The following is a 23,154-nucleotide window of genomic DNA, read 5'->3' on the forward strand; positions in this document are numbered from 1 at the left end:
AAAGAAACGAGCCTTCCTTCCTCTATCTCTCTCACTATGGGGAGGAAGATACAATGATACACAACAGGTTTTTTATCCACAAAAAATAACTAATGTTGCAAAACATTTGGTCCAAGCCTAGAATGTTCCAAAATTAACAACAGATAACGAATGGAGTTTCGTTTCAACTCTTTCTTTTTAGTAATATTTTTTATCATTATTTGACTTCAGTACTGATAGTATGCTGCTCATTTAGCTATGACTATAAAAATTAGTTTCGAGTTATTATTATTATTATTATATTATTATTATTATATTATAGTGTATCGCAAAAACACATGCTTTAAATACTATAGGTTTTATAGCTGAACCAACAGATATATATATATATGATATTATATATTATAATATATATATATATATATATATATATATATATATAGGCTTAGTAGTCACCGCTTGCTTGGTCAAAATTAAAAACTGTACAATGGAAAATCTTTATAAAAAAAAACCAAATTATTTTGTTAGATAATGTAAGCTGAAAGCATAAAGTTAAAATTGAGAGATTTTACAGGACTAGTTTTTTTTTTTTTTTTATTTTGCACAAAGCAGACAAGTAATTCCTGTACTCTTTGGCTTGCTGAACAAATTTTAATGAAATGATACTGTGTCCCATCTGAAGAAGCGTTTCCTAGGACTCAGATAGAACAAACTACGTGTGGTTGTTGCTCACATTGGTTTAAAAAAAAAAAAAAGAGGGTGGGGGGGGGGGGGGGATGGTGTTGAGGGAGAACAACCAATGAGTACAAATTTTACGTGCTTGTAAATCTCGTAGGGTCACTATTTTTCCTTCTGTGATGAGATGAATTTGTAAATGCATGACAGTAAAATGCCTCAGATGATGAAAAAAAGTGTAGAACGTTCCTCTATTTACGAACTTTCAACTTATGAGTTTTCAGAGATAAAAAAAAAACACCAACGATCGTGAATTAAAAAATGTATTTAATGTATTTAGGTTTTATATATCATTCGTGTTAACGAAATACTCTCATGAAATGCAGTACAGGACACTAGTGTTGTGTTTAAGTATGAAAAAAAAAAAAAATACCGTAAGTACCGGCTCTTGAATATATATCAAGTTGGACCTACGAACAAATCAAGATACGAACGAAACTCGTTCGTAAGTAGAGGAACGTCTGTATAGCATTTGCCAGATACTTTCGTTAAAAATGTTTCGTCAAAAGCCTGTTTTGACTTTATCTTTTTTATTCTAGACTTTCATTAAAGGGCTGCAATTGATTGCACAAGCTGCATCAAAGTCTGGGCAGGGAATGAACTAAAACTATTAGCAGACTAGTATAAGTCTTGAAAAGTCTTATGAAGTCTTACAACATTTTCGTTCTCGAATTTGAGTGGGTATCATAAAACCGTTTTCTTTAAAATTCAGGAAAAGTCGCTAAAAAAAATCAGCTATCGTCAAATACTGATGTTTGAGGGAAATGTGTAAATAACCATTGAAAGTTTACTACTTAAATGACAATACTCATTAATTTCTAATGCAATGTTTTAACCTGGTCAATATTCTCTATCAGAATATTAGTGTGTTTAAGATTCGTAGTGATTTCATTTAAATGTCTGCTACTACTGTATGAATTTTCTCTAATATATTCATATTCGAAAAATGTAAACAATACTGCTCCTCACCTAAGTAACATTGTGTTTTAAAAAAAATCAAAATTGGTCTACTTAAGCAATATGGAATGAAAACTTCGATTATCATCAGGAGAGTTGATGCACGTAAGTGTGTGTGTCTGCGTTTTCCCACGTATCACGATAGCAATACTAACACTGGATGTATGTCACTGGAATGTAATGGAATGTCTTCGTATCAGCAATATATACCACTACCATTTCTGCAGTGTTAAGGATAGGCACTTCTATTTATACAATTGAAAATATACCATCTCTATCTCTGTAATGGAAGAAATACGAGTGTTTGTTGTGATCACGGAACGAGATGTGGCGTCCAGCTTGTTCGAGATGTGACACAAGTGGGTGTGGAAGTATGGGATTCAATGGTATTTTAATGATATTGTAATGGTATTGTCATGGTATCTTATGGTACTCAATCCTCACCACTTTGCATGTTCATATGTTGTACTTGCATATGCGTTCGTTCTTTTACAGTTCTCTGTTACATAGAAGCACCTTCCCCACTTTTAAATTAACCTAGGTTCGTAGTTCACAGCCATACTCCTCTTAAAAAAGTAATAAATACTAAAAAAAAAATAGTGGGGGTTTTTTGGGGGGCGGGGCGGGTTAATGGGTTTGTCAGGGGACAAACTAAAAGTTCAAAACCAAATCTGTTTAAGTACATTTGCTCCTAAGATATACAGGTGCATTACAGAATCATAGCCCTTGTCCTCTCTCTCTCTCTCTCTCTCTCTCTCTCTCTCTCTCTCTCTCTCTCTCTCTCTCTCTCTCTCTCTCTCTCTCTCTCTCTCCTCTTTCTCGCTCTCTCACTCTCTCTCTCTCTCTCCTTTCCTGTGTGCAATTGCTAAAACGGCTCTTCTCCTCCTGTCTCGATGCAACTGAAGTCCTTCATAGTAACGGCAACAACATACTGTTATGTACAAATCAATACTATTTTTTTCATTATTTATAAAACAACTTTGACGATACCTTCCGAGGTCGATGAACGGGTCACTCACCACATTATGCTATTATCAGTTCCTGTTAATTAATTGTTACGCCACTACACTTTTTTTAAATTCTAAGTATCTGTACATATATAATACAAAACACCAACGAGAGAGTCCATCTGTTTTTTTTCTCTCCAAAAAAAAAAAAAAATTTTTTTACACATTAAAAAAATCTCAGCACTGAACTAGTCTTTCCTTTTCTATCTTGGTCTATCTCTCTGTGTGTATATTCAGATAATTATCACTTTTAGAAAGTCTTTTTAGAGTCAATATATTTTTTCATATCAGCACATGATGTCTCCTCGGATGGACTAGCAAGTCTTCGAGACATCCTAATCCTTGTAACTCCTTGTAACATCAGTAGTCACTCTCCCCCCATTCGTTAGCTACAGTTCCATCCAGATCGTCGTCATCATCATCCAGGTCATCGTCATCGACGCCCACTAAGACTCGATCAATTACTGAAAAGGGGGAAGAAAGAAAATGAAAGTTCATTAGGAGTTTGGTATCAAGCCTATGACGCAAGTCTCAGTTTTCTCAGTAACCCATTACAGTAATAACTTTCAGTCTATTTCCCCCCATAAAGCTGATCATTATCTTCAAAAGCAATTTAAACATACATACATTAAAGGGATTTGGTTGTATCTTAAACAGGAAGAGTGATAATTTTACAACACGAATGCAATTCTTGATGAGTAAATATCTCAGTCTACAGTGATACATCACAGTTAAAATAAATAGAAAGAAATAAAAAAAACATTATGTACAAGACAGGAAAACCTAATACTAAGTATACAGTTGTTATGTGCAAATCAAGCAATGGAAGCGAGAGTTATCAAGAGCATTAAATGTTTATATATACTACGAGGGTCAGCGTCACAGGAGACAGGTAGTGCTTGCATTTTTTTATCTACATAAACCTTCCCTAGCTTCATTCAGTGCAATTGGGTCCATTAATACTTGAACATTAATATCCCACAACTTAGTGCGGATGGAGAAAGGATTCATGTTTAGTCAGCCAGATATTTCAGAGTAATTGTGTCCAGTACAGGTTAAGTTGGCATCCTGGGTCACTAAATATCCTTACACACAGAAATAGACAAAAGTGTGGAATACTAAAACCCACCTACAATTCATGATACGTGAAGTAAACAAAGAGAATAAAATAATAACTCCTTCGCTGACTTCACTGATACTGATGTGTATTCTGGTATATGTGTATCCACTGAATCTTAAATATATTTGTTTCCCGATTTGTCGTTTTTTTTTCAAGTTTCAAAGTTCTCTGCTGATCTATCATCATCATTCCTACGCAACATGGATGAGTTTATCATTGATCCCAAACTGGTGATAACATGATTGGGATTTGAGTTCATGCCAAACAAGATTTGTCCTCTCCGGACACTGCTACCTGTGCTGTATGGAATGTAAAGGGGCAATGTCCTAAGGCTATAATACATCTACCTGCAACATTCCTCTTTGTTCCATTTTAACATTGAAATCTGCTTTGAGCTTGCAAAGTTCTGAGGTGTAATACCACCACCCGGTGATATTTTTGCTATTTTCCAAAAAGTCTAATATGTTAATATTCTAAAAAATACCCTATGCACAAGAAGACAACTTTGTCAATAGCTTCAATTTTGGTAGATTTGCAAACCGTGGAGTTTCCATTGTGTTTCGGCAAGAGATATCTAACTATGTCTCTCCTGCATAACTGAAAATTAGAACGTGGACATCATGTTACTCTCATCGCCTTTTTTGGCTCAAGTAGTTACGTTATCTGGCTTCAGTAAAACAATTGTTTGTATCCAAATAAATACAGTAATAAGCTCATGTTATGAATTAAACACACACACACACACATCTGTAAAAACTACAGTTATGATTACTAAATAAGATTGGATGGTTGTCAGATGAATAATAGCAGTTACTATGACTATAAGCTAAACATTCAAAATCAAAATTCAGTAACATTCCACGTTGCTCACAGTGCAGATTAACCCTAGCAAAAAAGGAATTTTAAATGCACATTATATCAACTTTCATTTCACAGAGTGAAGGACTGAGAGAGGGAATCAAAATGTATTCAGATAATTACAGTTTGCAAATATAAATTTGAAGTGAAGTTGAGCATGGATGAAACCTTCTGCCAGGACAGACAAACGTAACAACCCATTGCTCCCTAACTAATAAGTGCACTATGTAACATGCAACCATTTGCTACACCATCAAAGTTCTTGAAGTAAAGTAAGTTTTCAACGCTCCATTTGCGTCTTTCACGAAGAAATGAATCTGGGTTTGGTAAAGCTGGAATGATAACAGTTTCCAGTTGCTGGAAATGCCTGATCAACAAAATATGACACTTAAGAAACATATTTGATATGTAAGAGGTGCTTCGTTTCCTTGATAAAAATAAGAAGTGGAGTATAATGCATCAGGATTAATCTACAATCAGTCCCATTTTAATTCGTACTATTCTAACACTGTATTTGATATTAAATAATTTGCATACAATACTGAGAAGTTAGTTTGTTACTGCTTATACATCAGTAGATTTGCCTTAAATTAAGAACATAACCTCTCTGAAAAAGTTATGCCACATGCAAAATCTGACTGAATGAATTATCCAAATTTTATCATAGAAAACTTAAATATTCAGCAGCTGCAATATTCTGCCTCATGAAGCAATGTTTGCCAAAGCATTTGAGAACCCTTTTTTGAAATGTTTACTTTCCAGTTTTCATCACTTTATTGTTTTAACTCTATTTTTCTAATTATTATTTTTTCCTCATGAACAGTTCATCTCACAAGTCTACGTATGTTGTGTTAACCATTCCTTGCTTAACAGTGCAATCCTGCTTTGAGATGTTGTCGTATTTTGTAATGGTTTATACATGTGAGAAGAATGGGAGGAAATGGGTAGAAGGATGAGACAATGACCAAAATTAGCTGTGTTTTTTTTAACTCCTCCACTCATGTCATCAGCTTCCCCCTTGGCTTCTTGAACTTTCTTTTAAGGTTCTTCAAACATTAGCTTAGGCAGAATAATGGTACTTCTTTCTCTGAGCGAGTCATTCTCACCATTGTGCCTTAATTCTTTTCTCTCATTTGATTATCCATTTTATGGTACATATACTGATTTATATTCAATATCTTCGTTTCTGAGACAACTTCAGTCTTCACTATTCACTCATTTATCCATCCCGTGCACATATATAGGAAGTATCACCCCTTTTTATCATACAAGAATTAATATTTCTCTATTACAACAATCCTTGTTTCCATACTCATTTCTACTATGCAACAAATGATTAGGTTTCTTAAGTTAACATCATCACTTCACTTTTAGTTTTTCCTGCTATAGTTCAGTCACTATCATATTCACTGAGCTGTCTTTCTTTGGAGATTTTGGTTTAATTCTCCTACCAGGGATAACATCCAATAATGAAATGTCAACTAAATGCAAAGCAGTCACGAGGGCAGCCCAAAATCAAGCACTAAGGTAGTTCATTGTCAAATAATGCAAATGTAATGTGAGAACTCACAGTCATATAACAATATCGAAGCTAACATGACAAACTTCTTTTTCTCTGCACTAATCTCTATAACATGCAGTGATGTACATTTAAACTGATCCTATTTTCAAAAGTCATGGCACAGCCTTTATCGACACTGCAGTCTTCATTCTAACAGATTTTTAAATCATCGGAAACCACCCAGAACTGTTTCTTACAAAAAAGCGTGTAAGCGAATACCAAATACTCCAAAGGCTGAGAAGTAAGCGCTTTCATTCTAGTAACATCAATGTGCACAGCTTAAATACACTAAGTCTATTGAGGGGAGGGGGAAAAAGATCCATATTTTCTAACTCAAAAATTACACAAGGCTTCCTTGCAATTTTTCTGAAATTTATAATAAGAATGGTGAAGTTACCTATCCAGATGATTATATTAAACTTATATTACGGGTTGACAATGCTTATATCCACTAACAACCATACAGAGTAATGAACAGTTATATCTCCGTTTAACCGTTCAGCTCTAAGATGCGGACAATTTGAAAGTCTGGAATGCAAGGCAGTCCTCGGTTACTGGTGATCCGGTTTTACGACGCTTGACTAACGACGACGATAACTGGATTTTCTGCGCCGATATACGCCGATCCCCGCTTATCGACGCCGATTCCCACTTACTAGCGGTGCCGATTTTTGGTGAGGATCGCCACTATTGTTGCCAAGTTTCAGTTACCATCACGCCGTTGGGAATGGAACCCCTGCCGATAACTGGGGACTGCCTGCTTCCTAACAAACGACTTTCAAGACTTAAGTCTAAGGACAAAAACTGGCTTCAGACACTTGGACAAAAAAAGAGAGTATATGTTGTGGAAGTAGGCGGCAGTTGGAAAATATGGCCTTGTTTTATAAATCCAGAATAAAGATGGAATTTCAGGTGAAATATCTAAAAAAGAATGGCTAGTCACACTACCCCTTTTATATGGCTATTCAGACGCAAAAATTGCAGATGTGCATTGAACACTAAAATTAAGAAGTAGCGAATACTTTGCTTAGTTCCTCATGAAAAGGGGATGTACTCCTTTCTCGAGCCAAAATGAGATATCAGACCTCAAGACTTTATATAGAGCAGGAGGATATTTTCAAGTTTTAGTACAAAAAATACCTCAAATAATTTCTCTAGAATACAATGCAAGTGAAACCAGCCATTTATAACCAGACATGAAAAAATATTTATAATGAATCTAATATAAAATAACTTTTAAGGAATGCACACCTGAATTTAAGTTTTGAATTCTATTGGTAACATCATCATCATCTCTGAAATACTGATTATCTATACAAGCAATCTTTAATGTATGTGTGTAACCATTCAATTTCCTTCACCTAAAATACATCTTGGGTTGTTTAAAAAAAAAAAAGCTGGACCAGTAGCAGATTATATATATAAGCTATATGAAGCCTTCCTCACCCATTAATATCAGGAGCTGGGACATTATCATTCAGGGCTGAAGGGCAAAAAGCACAAAGGTAGAAAGAGGCGAATCATTTGAGGTTAATCAAGATTTCTAATCTGGATTCTATGTCTGTGAAAACCTCTGGTTCTCCAGTCTTTTTCTATGTGGAAATCAGGAACAGCTAAATCAAACTGCATTCACTGTCACTCATTCATCGCACACGTTCACTTTAGTCAGCTGAAGTGAATGAAAAGAACAATGAAGAGAGCTACAATTGTAGTTTATGGCAGCCATTTAAAACTTCACTCGCTCACTGAAGACGACAACAACAGGCCTTGACAAACGAAACATCATCCACTCTGAAGCTTTTCCTTAAGTGAAAAATAATTACTCGCATCCATGATTGTAAAATGATGGGTAATATGTCCAGTAGTATTCTAAATTAACTATAAGAACTATATCTATCCCTCAGTTGTATTATCCTGCTTTTACAAATTTTATAACTTGCTTTGTAAGTCTATACGTATGTTTATCTTTCTGGATATCATTAATAAGTTTAGAATGCTGTATCTAAATCATTTCATTTGATTTTCATAGCCCTATACTCCTTAATTACTATTGTGAATATTTTTAAATCTGATCTCAAAGAAGTGATCAATCTAAGTTACTGTTCTTACACTGCACACACGTTCAAAAGTGAATGTTCATAGGTTGGCCTGATTTCTAATTAATCAAAAATTTTGCCAAACCCTTTTTCTCACTATGGTTCACTTTTGAACAAATACACGTATTGCTGTAGCTCTGAGATCTACAATTATATCATTACACTGACAGTGATTCGACAAATCTTTGAAAACATTGGTAAAAACAGCACCAGAACTCATTGTCAGTCCTGTAACATTCCAGAAAGGCATAATACTATATAAAAAAAACTGAAGCAAACTTCTTTAAAACTGCCCACCTTCTAATGCATGCTCTATCTTTTTCAGATTTCGTAGTATACCAGCTAATTCTCTGGAAGTGGACCTGCTTTGGCTTGTCGAGAGGGTTGGGTCACTTTCACTAAGGTGCGCCAGGACCTCTTCTAAGAGGGCTGCTCTGTCGCCCTCCTCGTCGTACTGTGACCTGAAATTGACAGATTAACGAATGTAATTCAAGCCTTAGAAAAGAAGTTAAAATGGGAAAAAGTACAGTTAATTAAGACTAGATTGAAATAAACAGGCGAATTTTAGCTTTCATTCCGCAGACACAAACTGCTGCTGTCTCTAGACAGGTTCTTATTTTGGTAATCAGAAACAAATTTTCACAGAGTACTCATCTACAGCAAAGACATAGGTATTTAGTAAACATAATGCTTAATTCTAGCCTTACAAAAGAGGTAAAGATTAAAATCGAGTTATACTGGAGATTAGTCATACATATTTGATACTAGCTATACATATTGAGATTAGTCACACACTGATATTAGTCATAGTGTGACTAATCTCAAGTATGTATGACTAAATACTAGATTAGTCATACATACTTGATATTGTTAGCCATACGTCCTATCTACTATCGTACATACTTGATACTAGTCATACCTATTTGGTACTAGCCATACATACTTGATATTTGTCACAATACACTTGACATTAGTCATCCATACTTGACACTAGTCATACTACATTCTTTCTTCTTTATACTAGTCACACACACTTGACGTCAGCCATACTAGCCACGCATACTTGAGCTTCTGTAGGAGAGTTTCCGACGTCGTCCTGACTTTGACTGAGAGGGAGTGAATGGTGGATATGACGAGGTTATCCAGCGCCTCCATCTTGGCTTTGGACCTTCCTGAAACCGCGCCTCGGGTGCTGCCCAAGGGCGAGCGCTTCCCCTCACTCCCGGACTCGTCGAGTGAAGGCTGGAAGAACGAAGTGCATGAGAGGCAAGATTAGAATACGACGAAGGTTAGAATTTCATGAAGGAAATGCAAAAATGTATACCTTCGTATATAAAACTGTAAATTCACTTACAATAGTAATTTTTATGAACAAATATTTGGTATGCCTTTGAGTAACCCTCTTTCGCCACTTTTGTCTAATATTTACATGGAGTTCTTTGAGTCTAGACTTATTCCAAGAAATTTATTCCCCAAGGTTTTTTGGGTGAGATATGTAGACGAACGTTTTTGTATTGTAAAAGAAAATGTAAATATTCCTGATCTCTTGCATACAATTAATAATCTTGTGCCATCCATAAAATTCTTTTGAAGATTAGAATGTCACGAAGGAAATACAAAAGGTTCTTGTGAGATTAGAATATAATGAAGCTTCTTTTGGACTGAATGGTAGACATTAAGTTTTGAATTGATTTTATAGATATGTCTCTTCCCGTTCTTCGAATAACTTTTTCCTTTCGATAACAGTAACTAATAAAATCAGGTGAATGTTCATATTACTGCAAAGAACACACAATAACAAAGGTTCTGAGTTGATTAGGTTCACTACATAAAAGGATAGTGAGGAACTAAGTCATTTCAAGATGGAAGCTAAGATGGAATTCAGATCAGTTTAGGAGATGCTGACCTATTCAACAGAACTCTTTTAATATAACGAAGGCTTTATAATTCCAAAATGAAGGGAGAATCTTGAAACTTATTTTCAAAACTATGTAATAAAAGCTCGAGCTCATTAATTCAACAAATTAAACAAAAAAGGAACAGTAAAGTTATAGAACATTCAACAGAACTCGTCTAAAAGAGTCTACTTTCTTTTAATTTAACGAAGACTTTATATTTCCCAAACCGAAGGCAGAATCTTGAAACTCATTTTCAAAACTATGTAATCAAAGCTGGATCTCAGTAAATTCAACAAATTAAACAAAATAGGAACAGTAAAGTTACAGAAAGAGACCAATACCTTTCTAGATGGTGACGCTGGGCCTTCGCCCTCGTCAGAATGAGTGTACGAGGACCTGCGTGCCCTGACGGAGGCTATTGTCGCCTGGCGGGCTGGGGAGGTGATGTGGGGGGAGGCCAGCTGGTGGGGGGAGGTTGGCGACCTCCTCAAGGGTGAGCAGTGAGGTACCAGTTGTGGCTGTGTGGAAAATAAATGAGGGAAATTTAGTAGTTTTAAAGGAATACTATCTTATCTCAGAATATAGGATAATTATGCATCAAAATTAGCTTGGACCTTAACTTAAAGGACCCAACTTGATGGGCTTTGACTCAATTTAATGGACATCAACTTAATGGACTACAACTTAATGGACGTCAACTTAATGGACGTCAACTTAATGGACGTCTCTCTCTCTCTCTCTCTCTCTCTCTCTCTCTCTCTCTCTCTCTCTCTCTCTCTCTCACTCATATTCTCCTCTGGACAAAATTACAACTGCATTTACCCATTTCGCATCAAACTGATAAAATAAACGAAGAAACATTCATAACTACTGTACCCTAAGCATTCAAACTTCACTACCTGGCATGAGCGTCTCACCTCTTCCTCCAGTGAGTACGGACCGTCGTCCTCACTCATGGTAAGATGACTGTTCTTTCTGGGCCATCGGCCGGACATGCCCATACCCTCGGTCCCGTGGAAGGAGGCGGATCGCAGAAGTGAACCAGGTGGACTGAAATGAAAGGATTCAGATGAAATAATAATAATAATAAGTATCAAGACCTGAAAATAAAAATAAAGAGGATATGGGATATGCCAGCAAAAATCGTACCCATAATCGTAGGGACACTATAGGAGGCAAAATCCCAAGATCCCTGTAAAGGACTCTGGATAAACTAGAGGCTGAAGTAGCTCCAGGACTCATGCAGAAGAGTGTGCTCCTAGAAATAGCGAGAAAAGTGATGGACTCCTAAGAAGGCAGGATGCAACCCGGAACCCCACACTATAAATACCAACCACCCAATCGAATTGGAGGACTGTGATAGACCAAAAAAAAAAAAATAATAATAATAATACTAAAATAAAATGAAATAATAATAATAATAATATTACATTTCCCTTTATCCAGATTATGTGTATCAGCTAGTTCTTATAATAGAAGATACGTATCAGCCTTGGAGAAAAGAGAATAGTAAGAACTGAAAAGACCTTGAATAAAATCAGTTCCACTGAAGCTGCCATTCTTTTTAACAGAACATGCTTGAATGAGGGTTTAATAGCTTCAAATAATAATAATAATGACCGATGCACACTACGTTTTGAGTGGTCCTAGAGCCAGTTTGAGCTTGCCAATGTGTGGCCACAATTTTCCCCCTGGTTGAGAACTAGTGTCTAGCCTCAGACATTTTTGGGGAGTTTCAGACCTGTCTAGCCTCAAACTTATTTTGGGAAGTTTGAGACCTGTCTAGCCTCAAACTTTTTTGGGGGAGTTTCAGACCTGTCTAGCCTCAAACTTGTTTTGGGGAGTTTCAGACCTGTCTAGCCTCAAACTTTTTTGGGGAAGTTTGAGACCTGTCTAGCCTCAAACTTTTTTTTTTGGGGGGAGTTTCAGACCTGTCTAGCCTCAAACTTTTTTTTTTGGGGGGAGTTTCAGACCTGTCTAGCCTCAAACTTTTTTTGGGGAGTTTCAGACCTGTCTAGCCTCAAACTTTTTTTGGGGGAGTTTCAGACCTGTCTAGCCTCAAATTTTTTTGGGGAGTTTCAGACCTGTCTAGCCTCAAACTTTTTTTGGGGAGTTTCAGACCTGTCTAGCCTCAATTTTTTTTGGGAGGTTTCAGGACCTGTCTAGCCTCAAACTTTTTTTGGGGAGTTTCAGACCTGTCTAGCCTCAATTTTTTTTGGTGAGTTTCAGACCTGTCTAGCCTCAAACATTTTTTGAGTCCTCAGACTTACCTAGGGGACCTCATCGCAGACGAGTTACGGCCGTTGCCCTGGGTATTTTTCTCGTTCTTCTTCTCGACTAACTTTTTCCTGCCCTCGGCCGCTGCTTTCATCGGGTCGTAATTCTTGCGTCGCTTCCAGTTCTGGAAGTCGACCTCTTTGGCTGAGAGGGTCGAGTTGGACCTCGGGGCTGCTCTTCTGATGCCATTGGATAATTCTTTTCTAACAGATGAGTGAGAGGGAGATTTTGAGACAGTCTGAAAAAGAAACATGATTATTATTATTATTTTTATTATTATTATTATTGTTGATTTTATTATTATTATTTTATTATTATTATTATTATGATTATTATTATTATTAGTATATTATTATTATTATTATTATTATTATTATTATTATTATTATATTATTATTGCACTTAGGAAGCAGACCCTCTCTCGAGCCTACTTTATTAAAAGTAATGGCTACTTCAGCAGCGTTACACTTGTAGAGATTCTTCTCTATTTTCCGAAAATAGGGAAGAATCTCTACAAGTGTAACGCTGCTGAAGTAGCCATTACTTTTAATAAAGTATATTATTATTATTGTTATTATTTTGGAAGAAGGCCCACTTTTCAACAAATTCTGTTGAATAAAATGGCAGAATTCAGCAAATTATTAATCTTATATATTACCTTTTCTATTTTTCTTATTACTCACTTTTCTGGCTCAGCGATGTTTCTTAATAACTAACCAATGTTCATGTTATTGGGAATAATGCTGATTTGTGAATTCTGCCATTTTATTCAACAGTATTATTATTATTATTATTATTATTATTATTATTATTATTATTATTATTATTATTATTATTATTATTATTATTATTATTAAAGCGTGAATAATAAATAAGGAGATTCTCTCAAAAGGAGCATTCTAAGAACATTTTGAAGCTAACAATACACTATTATAATATTTCATATAATTACGTCTACAACCTAAGACAACTCACATTGTATTTACTAGTTTATTTATAAACATTCTTATCTATTTATTAATGAATCTATGGATTCATCTTTCTTTCCTTTCCCAAATAACTGATATCATTTTTTTCTTTATGTCCTAATATCTTCTGCAATTCCTTTCAAGTAATAGTCATAATGATACTAATAAATAATGATAATTCTCGCATTTTAATATTTTTTATCTATTTATCTATTAATTTCTTTTCTATTTCGATAAGTGGGGTCTCTCCTTTCTGAATATTTCACTTTATTTCATCTAAATTCTTCCTAATGAACACCTTAATATTCTTTGGAAACTTGAATTTCAAGTCAATGGTCCCCCTGTAAGTTCGTTCCATATGAATAGGGGTTTATCTTCTGAACAATAATCATAATGATACTAATAATAATCAAATGATAAAAGAACAGCTCCAAAACACCTTAATTAATATTCTTTGGATGCTTGAATCTCAAGTCAGTGGTCCCCCTATGAATATGAATAGGGGGCTTATCTTCTGAATAATGATACTAATAATAATCAAATGATAAAAAACAACTCCAAAAGCACTTACATTTGTAGACCCGGACCGAGCTAAACGTAAACTAAATCGACCTCCATCGCCTCTGCTGAAGTCGTTGGCACCACCACTCTTGGATGCAGAAGTCTGGGACTGGCTGTCTCCTCTCGTGCTTTGGTGACTCTTGCTAGAAGATAAAGGTTTCCTGGTCCCGGGAACGTTCCCGACACTTGGCGACTGAGCGAGTTTCTTCTTCTCTACAGGAAGGGACGATTTGGAAGGTGTGGTCGTGGTGGTGGTAGCGGTAGCGGTTTCATCACAGCCGAGACGAGCTCTTCTTAAGCTGGAAGGGATACAAAAAAAAAAAAGCGGATGTTTGCCAGATGAGAATGGATTTGATCATGAAGGCGTCAATGTAATATTAACAATACTGGATTTTAAAATCGTTAGCAGAAACTCTCTCTCTCTCTCTTTCGTCACTTTTGAATGTCCTTTTCTATAGATAAAACTTATACAAAACTTGAAATCTGTATTTTTTGAGAGGCTAAAACACCATCTGAAAGACTTAAGTGTGTTTAGGAAAATGATGCAATTCAGAATCCTAACATTTAATGATTAAATCACCAGCCTCAGATAGCCATCTCCAACGAGATCTTTGGAGGGTGTGGAAATATAAGTACCCTTTTATAAAGATTAGGAAGTTGTAAAATTATTATTATTATTAGTTGTTTCTGATGTTATAAAAATCTTCAAAATTATCTTGAGAAACTTTTTCAACTGTGCCCAAATTTTACAATGAATGTGGATGGAAATATTCATGAGCAAATAAGCTTACAAAAGGGCATAAACCCTACATCCAGGTCAAACGTTGGCAAACTGCAGCCCAAAACATCTTATATAACATCTGGGCAAAATTATGGCTGGCTACTTCACTGTGCAGAATCACAAGGGATATTGAAACTGGGAGAATTACCAGTTACAGCAAAAACCAGGTGGAAGCAGAGGGTTGGAAACTAAATCAGCAGGTATTTGTGGTGAAATCAGCACTATTCTCTAATAACTATATAGATCATGCTTTAACTGAGAATCAGAGCTGCAAAAACACTGTGAATGGCTATTTGAGGCTGATGGCTTAAATCATTCTTTAGGTTGTAAGATGCATGGCTGTGCTAGCCTACTTTGGTCCTCAGATGGAGCTGTCCAAAAATCTTACTACATGTTTTCAGGATCTTACACTCTATTCAAAACATGTCAAATCCAAAGAATAAGAGGTCTTTGAATATATAATGTTGAAACTCCTTTTATAGATATGTGAGCTGTAACTCTTGCCCCATATCAATCAAGACATATATACTTCACTGAATCTCAGTGTTTTACTGACACTTGGGAACAATTTTCACGGCAAATTTATGGGGATGAACTTCAACAGAAACAAAATATTGAGTTCTTGGCATTTGGGGGGTTGGGGTGAGGGGTGGTGGGGTGGGGCGGGGGAGGGTTATGTCGTTACAGATGTACCATCTACAGATCATGAACTAAGGAAGTAGGAAATTAAAAAAAAAAAAAAAAGACAAAGGGAACATTGGGAAGTATTAGGGAGGCAAATATTACTTTTTGTTTCTCTAAAACTATAATTATTTATAAATTCTTACTATTAAGATATTTCTAAATTTAAAGTTAATGTCAACATTTAAAAAAATCAATTTTAGGCATTAGCTGCAGTAGGGAAAAAATTATGCAATTAGATCCAGCTCTATAGCTGCAAAGGTTTTTACAAATCACCTTCCAGCAAGAAATTAAGGGTGCGTCCACACTCCAGTAAAATGTCTTGAACAAATGTCAGATACTTATCACACACATGTCACAAACATGCCGAAAACAAGTCAACGACTTAATGGTAAGTTCTTGCAAGTGCTTCATCCACTGACATGTTTATAACCTTTTGATGATATGTATAAGTTGCCAACATGTTTATCACATGTGTTGTGGCATCTAGATAGATATTTCATGCCAATGGTCACTGACTTGCCAGTTTATGATATGTATGTGATAACTTGCCAACATGCTTCTGACTTGTTACAATAGTGTTGTAGCATCTTGACAGATATACCAAAGGACACTGACTTGTTTTCAACCTGCTTATCATATGTATGTGATAAGTTGCTAACATATTTATGACATGTGTTACAATAGTGTTATGGCATCCTGACAGATATGTTATACCAAAGGTCACTGACTTGTTTTCAACCTGTATGATATGTATGTGATAAGTTGCCAACATGTTTCTGACATGTTACAACAGTGCTGTAGCATCTTGACAGATATACCAAAGGTCACCGACTTGTTTTCAACCTGTATATGATATGTATGTGATAAGCTGCCAACATGTTTATGATGTGTGTTGTGTTAAAATAGTGTTGTGGCATCTTGACATATATCATGCAAATGGTCACTGACTTGTTTTCAACCTATTTATGATATGTATGAGACAAGTTGCTGATATGTGTGTGACATATGTTGCTACAGTGTGGGGGCACCTTAATAGATAACTCGAGCCAGAAAATGCAATACTTATGAGATTTGAAGGCTTCAGTTTTACATTTAATCCACAAGAATATGAATTCTAGGAATAACAGTATTGTATAGTCACTGTGAAAATTATAGTGGGAGTTTTTTCACTGTATTTACACCATCTTTTCAAAGTACAACTCTTGTGAAAGGATCGGTGATCTTTGATCTTTAATTAGATTACTGAATCTGATTAAATCTGCTGGTAATTTTTGGCAACCAACACTAACAACATGCCATAGATTACACAGTTTAGTTATAAGGGTTCAAAGTCTAAAAAAGCATTAGTGTTTTGGCAATTGTATCAAGTGAAATTCCATGGCATATAGGGTTGTAGTTAATGCTTAGCAGTAAGCTCAAATTACAATATAATAATAACAAAAAGAACCTGATCAGTTCATTGAGAGGCCAGGATCTAACTGCTTTCTTTAGAAAGTTTAATTATTATCAGAAATCAAAACACAAATTATATTGAAAGGGGGACAATAAATTTAGAGCATTATTCATGTTAAGTGGCAGACATGCACATAGTGATTTAAATACTTAAAAATAATTTATTGTAAAAGCCAAAAAAATATAAAAAAGATGGGAGAGGGAGAACCTTGTAGCTAATGGGGTACTTTATGAATGTTTTTAATCTGTTGCATTTAAAGCTTTGGAGACTACACAAACCACTCACTATTGCATCAGTATTAAATAAAGCATTGGGATAGATGGTATCCTGCAAAAATAGCTCGTCATACGTGAAAAAAAATTATGTATTCAAAATTATTTTGAAGTACTTTACTGTATCTTCAAGATACAGTGAGTATTTCTGTCATATCTGTGCAGATATTTCATATAAATCAAGTAACCAAAACAAAAAAATGACTAGACTGAGTCAATTGCATCTTTTTGTCACTTTTTCTTCTTCCCAGAATTTGACAGAAAAAAGGAAAATATAATTTTTGAAATCTAATAAGACTTGGAGTTTCTCACTTAAATCTGCAGAGTATATTTACAGTATGCTAGACTAATTCTAGACCATCGTTAAGTGCTAAAGTAAGCGACGACACACAAAATACTCTACCTAAATGCTCTATTAAACTTGAGAGGGGGATTGTTATCAGTGGCCTTGCGACTATCTTTAAGCGGCTCACTAGCCTCACTACTGCTATCTGATTGCAAACACTGCTCTCCTCCTCCTTCTCTCGAGGCTGAATATATATCATACCCGCTGTCAGATACTATAGACCGTTCTCTCTTGAAGTGACCCCCGAGTTTGTTCAGCCTACTGACGCTGCTGCTGCTGGTGGTGCTGCTGTCCAGCCCCAAGAAAGAATCTCCTCCGGCCCCCTTCCTGGGACTAGCAGACACCGGAGGCGTCCTCGAAGAAGATGAGGAGACCCCACCCTCGATCCCGCCGAGCTTCAGCTTGGTCTTCTGCTGGGCGCCGAAGGTCTTCATGAGCCGGTCGTCGTCCTCGTTGATGGGGTACGACGTGCTGGTGTCCAGGTCCGAATCCCCGCCGGAGTCGTGGGATTCGAACGAGGAGCCCCTGATGCCGCCACCGCCGCAGGTCTTCATATCCATGCGAGCCTGTAGGGAGGTGACAAGTTGCTCAGTGTCCCGCAGGAGGGATTCTGTGTCCCGGCCATAGGGATCACTCTGCGGTGGTCCCAGGGGGGGAGGAGGTGTTGGGGAGTCGTAGAGGTCTCTCAGCAACTGAGGGGTGGCGGAAGGTTAGAATTAGTACCATAAACGGTGCAAAACGTCCTGAAATATGTGCAGTTTTGTGACTGCAACACCAACAATAAGTCTAGAATATTACTTCAGGTCTTCACCACCAGTTTAGCATAAAATTTTTGATCTATAAAACTTAGGCATACCTTGAAATTGGAGTAGTGTTATACATTATACAATACCAAAACTAATTCACATATATTATTGGAGGTCTCAACCACCATTTTAAGAGTAAAATATTATACCTATTCATCCTGTATAATGAATCCTTTAATATTTTTGGTGGTTTTAACCGCCATTTTAAGAGTAAAATATTAGACCAATTTATCCTGTTCAACGAATAAAAGCATTCAATTCATTCAAATTACTTAGGCGTACCTTGAAATTTCACCAGTTTTATAAATCATATCACACCAGCACTAATTCATAAACATTACCTGAGGTCTTAACAGTTAATCTAAAGCTATCAGACCTTACATATTTTTTCAACCTTCATAATATTCAAGCCAATATTGTTGGGTTACTATACTGTGCAATAAAAAGGTAATATCCATTATTATGTTCAAATATCTACTCCAGAAATACCAAACATATTTCATAAGCAAAACTCACACTACACTTACGTAAATCTCAGTTTAATTTGGCAAATAAAGAAAGAAATCATATGTGAAATGCATTCTTGGTGTTACGTTAAAAAGAACCTGTAAACCATTGCCTTACAAAGCCTATTATGCTTTGGACTCCATAACCCACTTTTGCTGGAGGAATGAGGCGTTTAAACCCGTGTTACGTTGTTCCCTTATATAAGATATTTAGACATATGCTTAAGTTGTTCCCTTATATAAGATATTTAGAACTATTTCTAAGATGTTCCCTTATATATGATATTTATAACTATTTCTATGATGTTCCCTTATATAAGATATTTAGACATATGTCTAAGTTGTTTCCCTTATATAAGATATTAAGACCTGTCTAACTTGTTCCCTTATATAAGATATTTAGACATATGTCTAAGATGTTCCCTTATATAATATATTTAGACTATGTCTAAGAAGTTCCCACAAATTAAAAGGAGGCTTTAGACCTAAATTGAACTGTTCCCATAGAGAAAAGGGAGATACTTTAGAACAATGTCTATGATGTTCCAATAACTAGGAAGAAGGCGAGAGCCGTTTAGACTTATGTCTCTAAGCTATTCCCATAAATACGAATATGTTTCTCTAAGCTATTCCCATAAATACGAATATGTTTAGACCTATGCCTAAGCTGTGCTCACAAGAAAAGAGATATTTAGACCTATGTTGAGCCGCTCCCATAAATACGGAGGCATCTGGACCTTTGTCTAAACTGTTCCCGTAAATAAGGAGACTTAGACTCACGTAAGTTTCAGCTGTTACAAAAATGGCAGTGATATATGTGCTTTAGAAATGAAAAAAACATTCCGGGACCTGCATAGGTCTAAAAAAGCTGGAGAGGAGAGATATTTGCTTTCCTTCAACGAAAGTGGGCATGAAGTCGAAAATCTGAGTGATGCATAAGACAACATAAAGCAATGATTACATTACATCGCTAAGACATCAGAAAAGTACATCAAAATAAACTGTTTTTATTGAAAAATATATTGCTGTTTAACCAAACCACCGAGACTAATATCTAGACCCTCCTAGGTCTAACTTGAAGTAATTTTTAGAGGGAAAAATACTGAAGCAGAAGACAATGCGAAGTTTGAAATCCAAGAGAAAAGAAGTTTGCAGGAAACAGATGAACAGCAAGTGAGAGAGAAGAACGCACAGCTGGGGGTGGGGATGGGGGGCACAGGGATGCTGTTATCAAATGTGAACAGCAGCTTAGGGTCCCTGTGAGCAGTTATTCTCATAATGGGAGACGAAAAAAAAGAGAGCATGATATCAGTCATACACTATATCTCAGAAATAACCTCTCTATATCATTACATCTTGGAAAATCATGAGCTGTGTTTCAATTGTATTATCTGAAGTTAAAGGGCGTTTCCTTAATTAACAGCTGCATAATTTTTTCCACAGAGTTTGAAAATAAGATTAGGTCAACAGTTAAGTGTGAAATATCATATTTCTACTGAGATTTCAATTTATATTTCAAACTAGGACGACATATCTGGGAAAAGTTGATCTAAAAGAGGCATATCTGTGGTACCAATAAAATGTCACGGGTATCTGTACAATTGTATTACAAAGTTGTCAGTATATTTCATGAGAGCTATAAGCAGTTATAGCAACAAAGATTCGGCTTCATGCAAACTTATCTCATTTAAATTTGACTTTAAATTGGTGTAATAAGTCAAAACAGTCTATGAAGACTTTTAATCTATTCATTTTCTGAACTGCTCTTGCAGTACTGCACCTGAAATCTGAATCATATCTAAACAGAAGAGGAATATGCAAAAATGTGAATGATTGTGGTTCTGAAATGTTTGCATGAAGACCATCTTTTCTTAAAGAAAGTTAAAGTCTTTACAGAAAGTTAAAGCTGACTAAATGTGGTTAAATCTATTTCTAGACTATAACAGTGCAACATATGCACGTATGTACATTTTATTATAAAAATCCTTGAGTATTGCTGTTCATGGTGAGAAAAATAGAATATAGTGCTCTTTCATAATATGTTAGTACTGCACATGAGTTTTGTACACAGTTGTACTGACAAAGATGTAAAATATCCCTTGATCCAATAAAGGAAATTATGAAAGTCCAATAGAATTATGAATATTGAAGAGTATATTCCAATGTATAGTGACAGAATCAATAGTCAGAAGACTTAAAGTTCTAGCAACTATTAGCTCAAAGCTAAACTAAACTAAATCCCATCAGACAAACTTACTCTGCCTTTTGTTGGGCTCTCGTGATCTGAAATGTCAGAAGCTCTGGGCGAGGTCATGCCATAGGGCAGGTGGTGGTGGTGGGTGGGTGGCGTTGGCAGCTTCCTACGTGGGCGAGATTCACTACTTTCTTGAGAAGACGAGAGGGAGGTCAGGGTGGGTTTGGAGCCTCGAGGGGATCCGATGAGCGTCTTCGAGGAATCAGGAGTCTTCGTGTGCTCCGCCACTTGAGCAGCCCACTGCTGGATCCAGTTGGGGCTGTTGCGACTAAGACTGCTTGGACTCTGGAAAAGGAAAAAAATTATGAGTATTGGGGTCAGGAAAAGCAATTTATTTATTAACATTGGGGGTTGGGGTCTGGAATTTTTTTTTTTTTTTTTATTAAGATTGGGGTTTGGGGTCTGGAAAAGAATTTTGTATTAACATTGGGGTTTGGGGTCTGGAAAAGCATTTTTTTATTAACATTGGGGCTGGGGGCTGGGGTCTGGAATTTGTTTTTTATTAATATTGGGGTTTGAGGTCTGGAAAAACAATTTTTTTTATTATTAATATTGGGGTTTGGGGACTGGAAAAATCTTTTTTTTATTAATATTGGGGTTTGGGGTCTGGAAAAACAATTTTGTCTATATTGGGGATTGGGGTCTGGAAATTTTTTTTATGAAATTTGGGCTTTGGAAAAACCAATATTTTAATGAATGTGGGGCTCTGGAAAAATGGGATTTGGGGTCTGGAATATTTTTTAATGAAATTTGGACTCTGGAAAAACCAATGTTTTAATGAATGTGGGGTTCTGGAAAAATGGGCTTTGGGGTCTGGAATATTTTTTTTATGAAATTTGGACTCCAGAAAAACTAATGCTTTAATGAACGTAGGCCTCTGGAAAAACCAATGTTTTGATGAATGTAGGCCTCTGGAAAATAGTTTTTTTTTTAAATTAAAATTGGGCTCTGGAAAAACCAATGTTTTATTGAATGTAGGGCTCTGAAAAAAAAGTTTTGTTGAGTATATTGGACTTCGGAAAAAACTTTTGATGAGTATTGGGCTTCATAAAAACAATTCTTTATGAGTATAGAGCTTAGGAAAAACAATTTTGTCATTAATATTTGGCTTTGGAAAAACTGTATTGTGATGAATATATAAATAACCCCTCAAATCCATTCAGTCAAGAAGTCAATCATTCCGCAGTGTGGATAAGAAATGTCACAAACAGATAAAAGAACATTTCCTCTGAAGGGCTGACAAACCTTGAACTTATCCGCCTCTGGCGTGGTTGTAAACGGCTCCTCGGAGGGGACGTTCCCCCTTGGAGTGATTTCAGCTTCGCTTTCGGTGCCAGACACGCCGAACACTCGGTCGATGTCATTCCTTGCTTGTTCCACCTCTGGAGACGAGGAATCCTTTTCTATTGTGTAGGTTCCAGCCTCGCTGACATCATCCTGTTTTGGAGCAGATGGAATTTTCAAGTTATAATCATCAATTTTTAAACATCTCTTGAGAACGTTATCTAACTTCACTGGCACAAAAGAGTAACTCAGTTCTGAACTAGATTAGAGAACGTTTTAGAAAGGCAATATTCAACATCACTCACACAGTAAAAATTGTTTAAATCATCAGCATTTTGGTCAAAAGCTATACAGGAAACATATTACCACAATTTATGGTTTCTTGAAAGTTTCATGGATTGGGGAACCTTTGGGTACACTAGAGGTACTTTGAAAAATATGTACAAAAACATTTTGACTAAAAAAAAATACAGCAATATTTTGACTAAAAAAATAAATACATAAACATCTAAAAATATATTAATTCAAAGACAAATACAAAAACATTCAAATAAAAAAATACATAAATATTTTGACTAAAAGCATAGACAAAGAAACATTCAGAGTGAAAATATACAGAAAAATTTCAGCTAGAAAAAATAAAGTACAGAAACATTTTAGCTAAAAAAATACAGAAATGTTTCAGCCAAAAAAAAATAAATAAATAAAAAATAAATAAATAAATACAGAAACATTTCAGATAAAAATTACA

General features: G+C 35.8%; 1 protein-coding gene and 1 long non-coding RNA gene across 14 annotated transcripts in view; both read right to left on the reverse strand.

Annotated features, from left to right (window-relative positions):
- LOC135223819 (uncharacterized) overlaps positions 1 to 376 on the reverse strand; it is a 976-nt gene extending 600 nt beyond the window's left edge. Inside the window, exon 1 of the long non-coding RNA XR_010316595.1 lies at positions 13 to 376. This is a non-coding gene — a long non-coding RNA (uncharacterized LOC135223819). The remainder of the gene's footprint in view (positions 1 to 12) is intronic.
- Positions 377 to 726: 350 nt separating this feature from the next.
- The window catches only part of LOC135223820 (mucin-2-like), a 503,176-nt gene continuing 480,748 nt past the window's right edge, over positions 727 to 23,154 (reverse strand). For 10 of the 13 annotated variants that reach the window (XM_064262652.1, XM_064262653.1, XM_064262656.1 and 7 more), the window contains 10 exons: positions 22,365 to 22,556; positions 21,123 to 21,404; positions 17,611 to 18,245; positions 14,028 to 14,316; positions 12,482 to 12,726; positions 11,111 to 11,261; positions 10,553 to 10,729; positions 9,377 to 9,555; positions 8,611 to 8,774; positions 727 to 3,142 (listed from right to left, as the gene is read on the reverse strand). In XM_064262652.1, coding sequence (XP_064118722.1) covers positions 3,039 to 3,142; positions 8,611 to 8,774; positions 9,377 to 9,555; positions 10,553 to 10,729; positions 11,111 to 11,261; positions 12,482 to 12,726; positions 14,028 to 14,316; positions 17,611 to 18,245; positions 21,123 to 21,404; positions 22,365 to 22,556 — 2,418 coding nt within the window. In that variant the 3' untranslated portion in view covers positions 727 to 3,038. The remainder of the gene's footprint in view (positions 3,143 to 8,610; positions 8,775 to 9,376; positions 9,556 to 10,552; positions 10,730 to 11,110; positions 11,262 to 12,481; positions 12,727 to 14,027; positions 14,317 to 17,610; positions 18,246 to 21,122; positions 21,405 to 22,364; positions 22,557 to 23,154) is intronic. The other 3 variants (XM_064262658.1, XM_064262659.1, XM_064262654.1) reach the window with 3 other exon arrangements.

The sequence above is a fragment of the Macrobrachium nipponense genome, chromosome 10 (assembly GCF_015104395.2).
Source record: "Macrobrachium nipponense isolate FS-2020 chromosome 10, ASM1510439v2, whole genome shotgun sequence".
Taxonomy (NCBI): Eukaryota; Metazoa; Arthropoda; class Malacostraca; order Decapoda; family Palaemonidae; genus Macrobrachium; species Macrobrachium nipponense.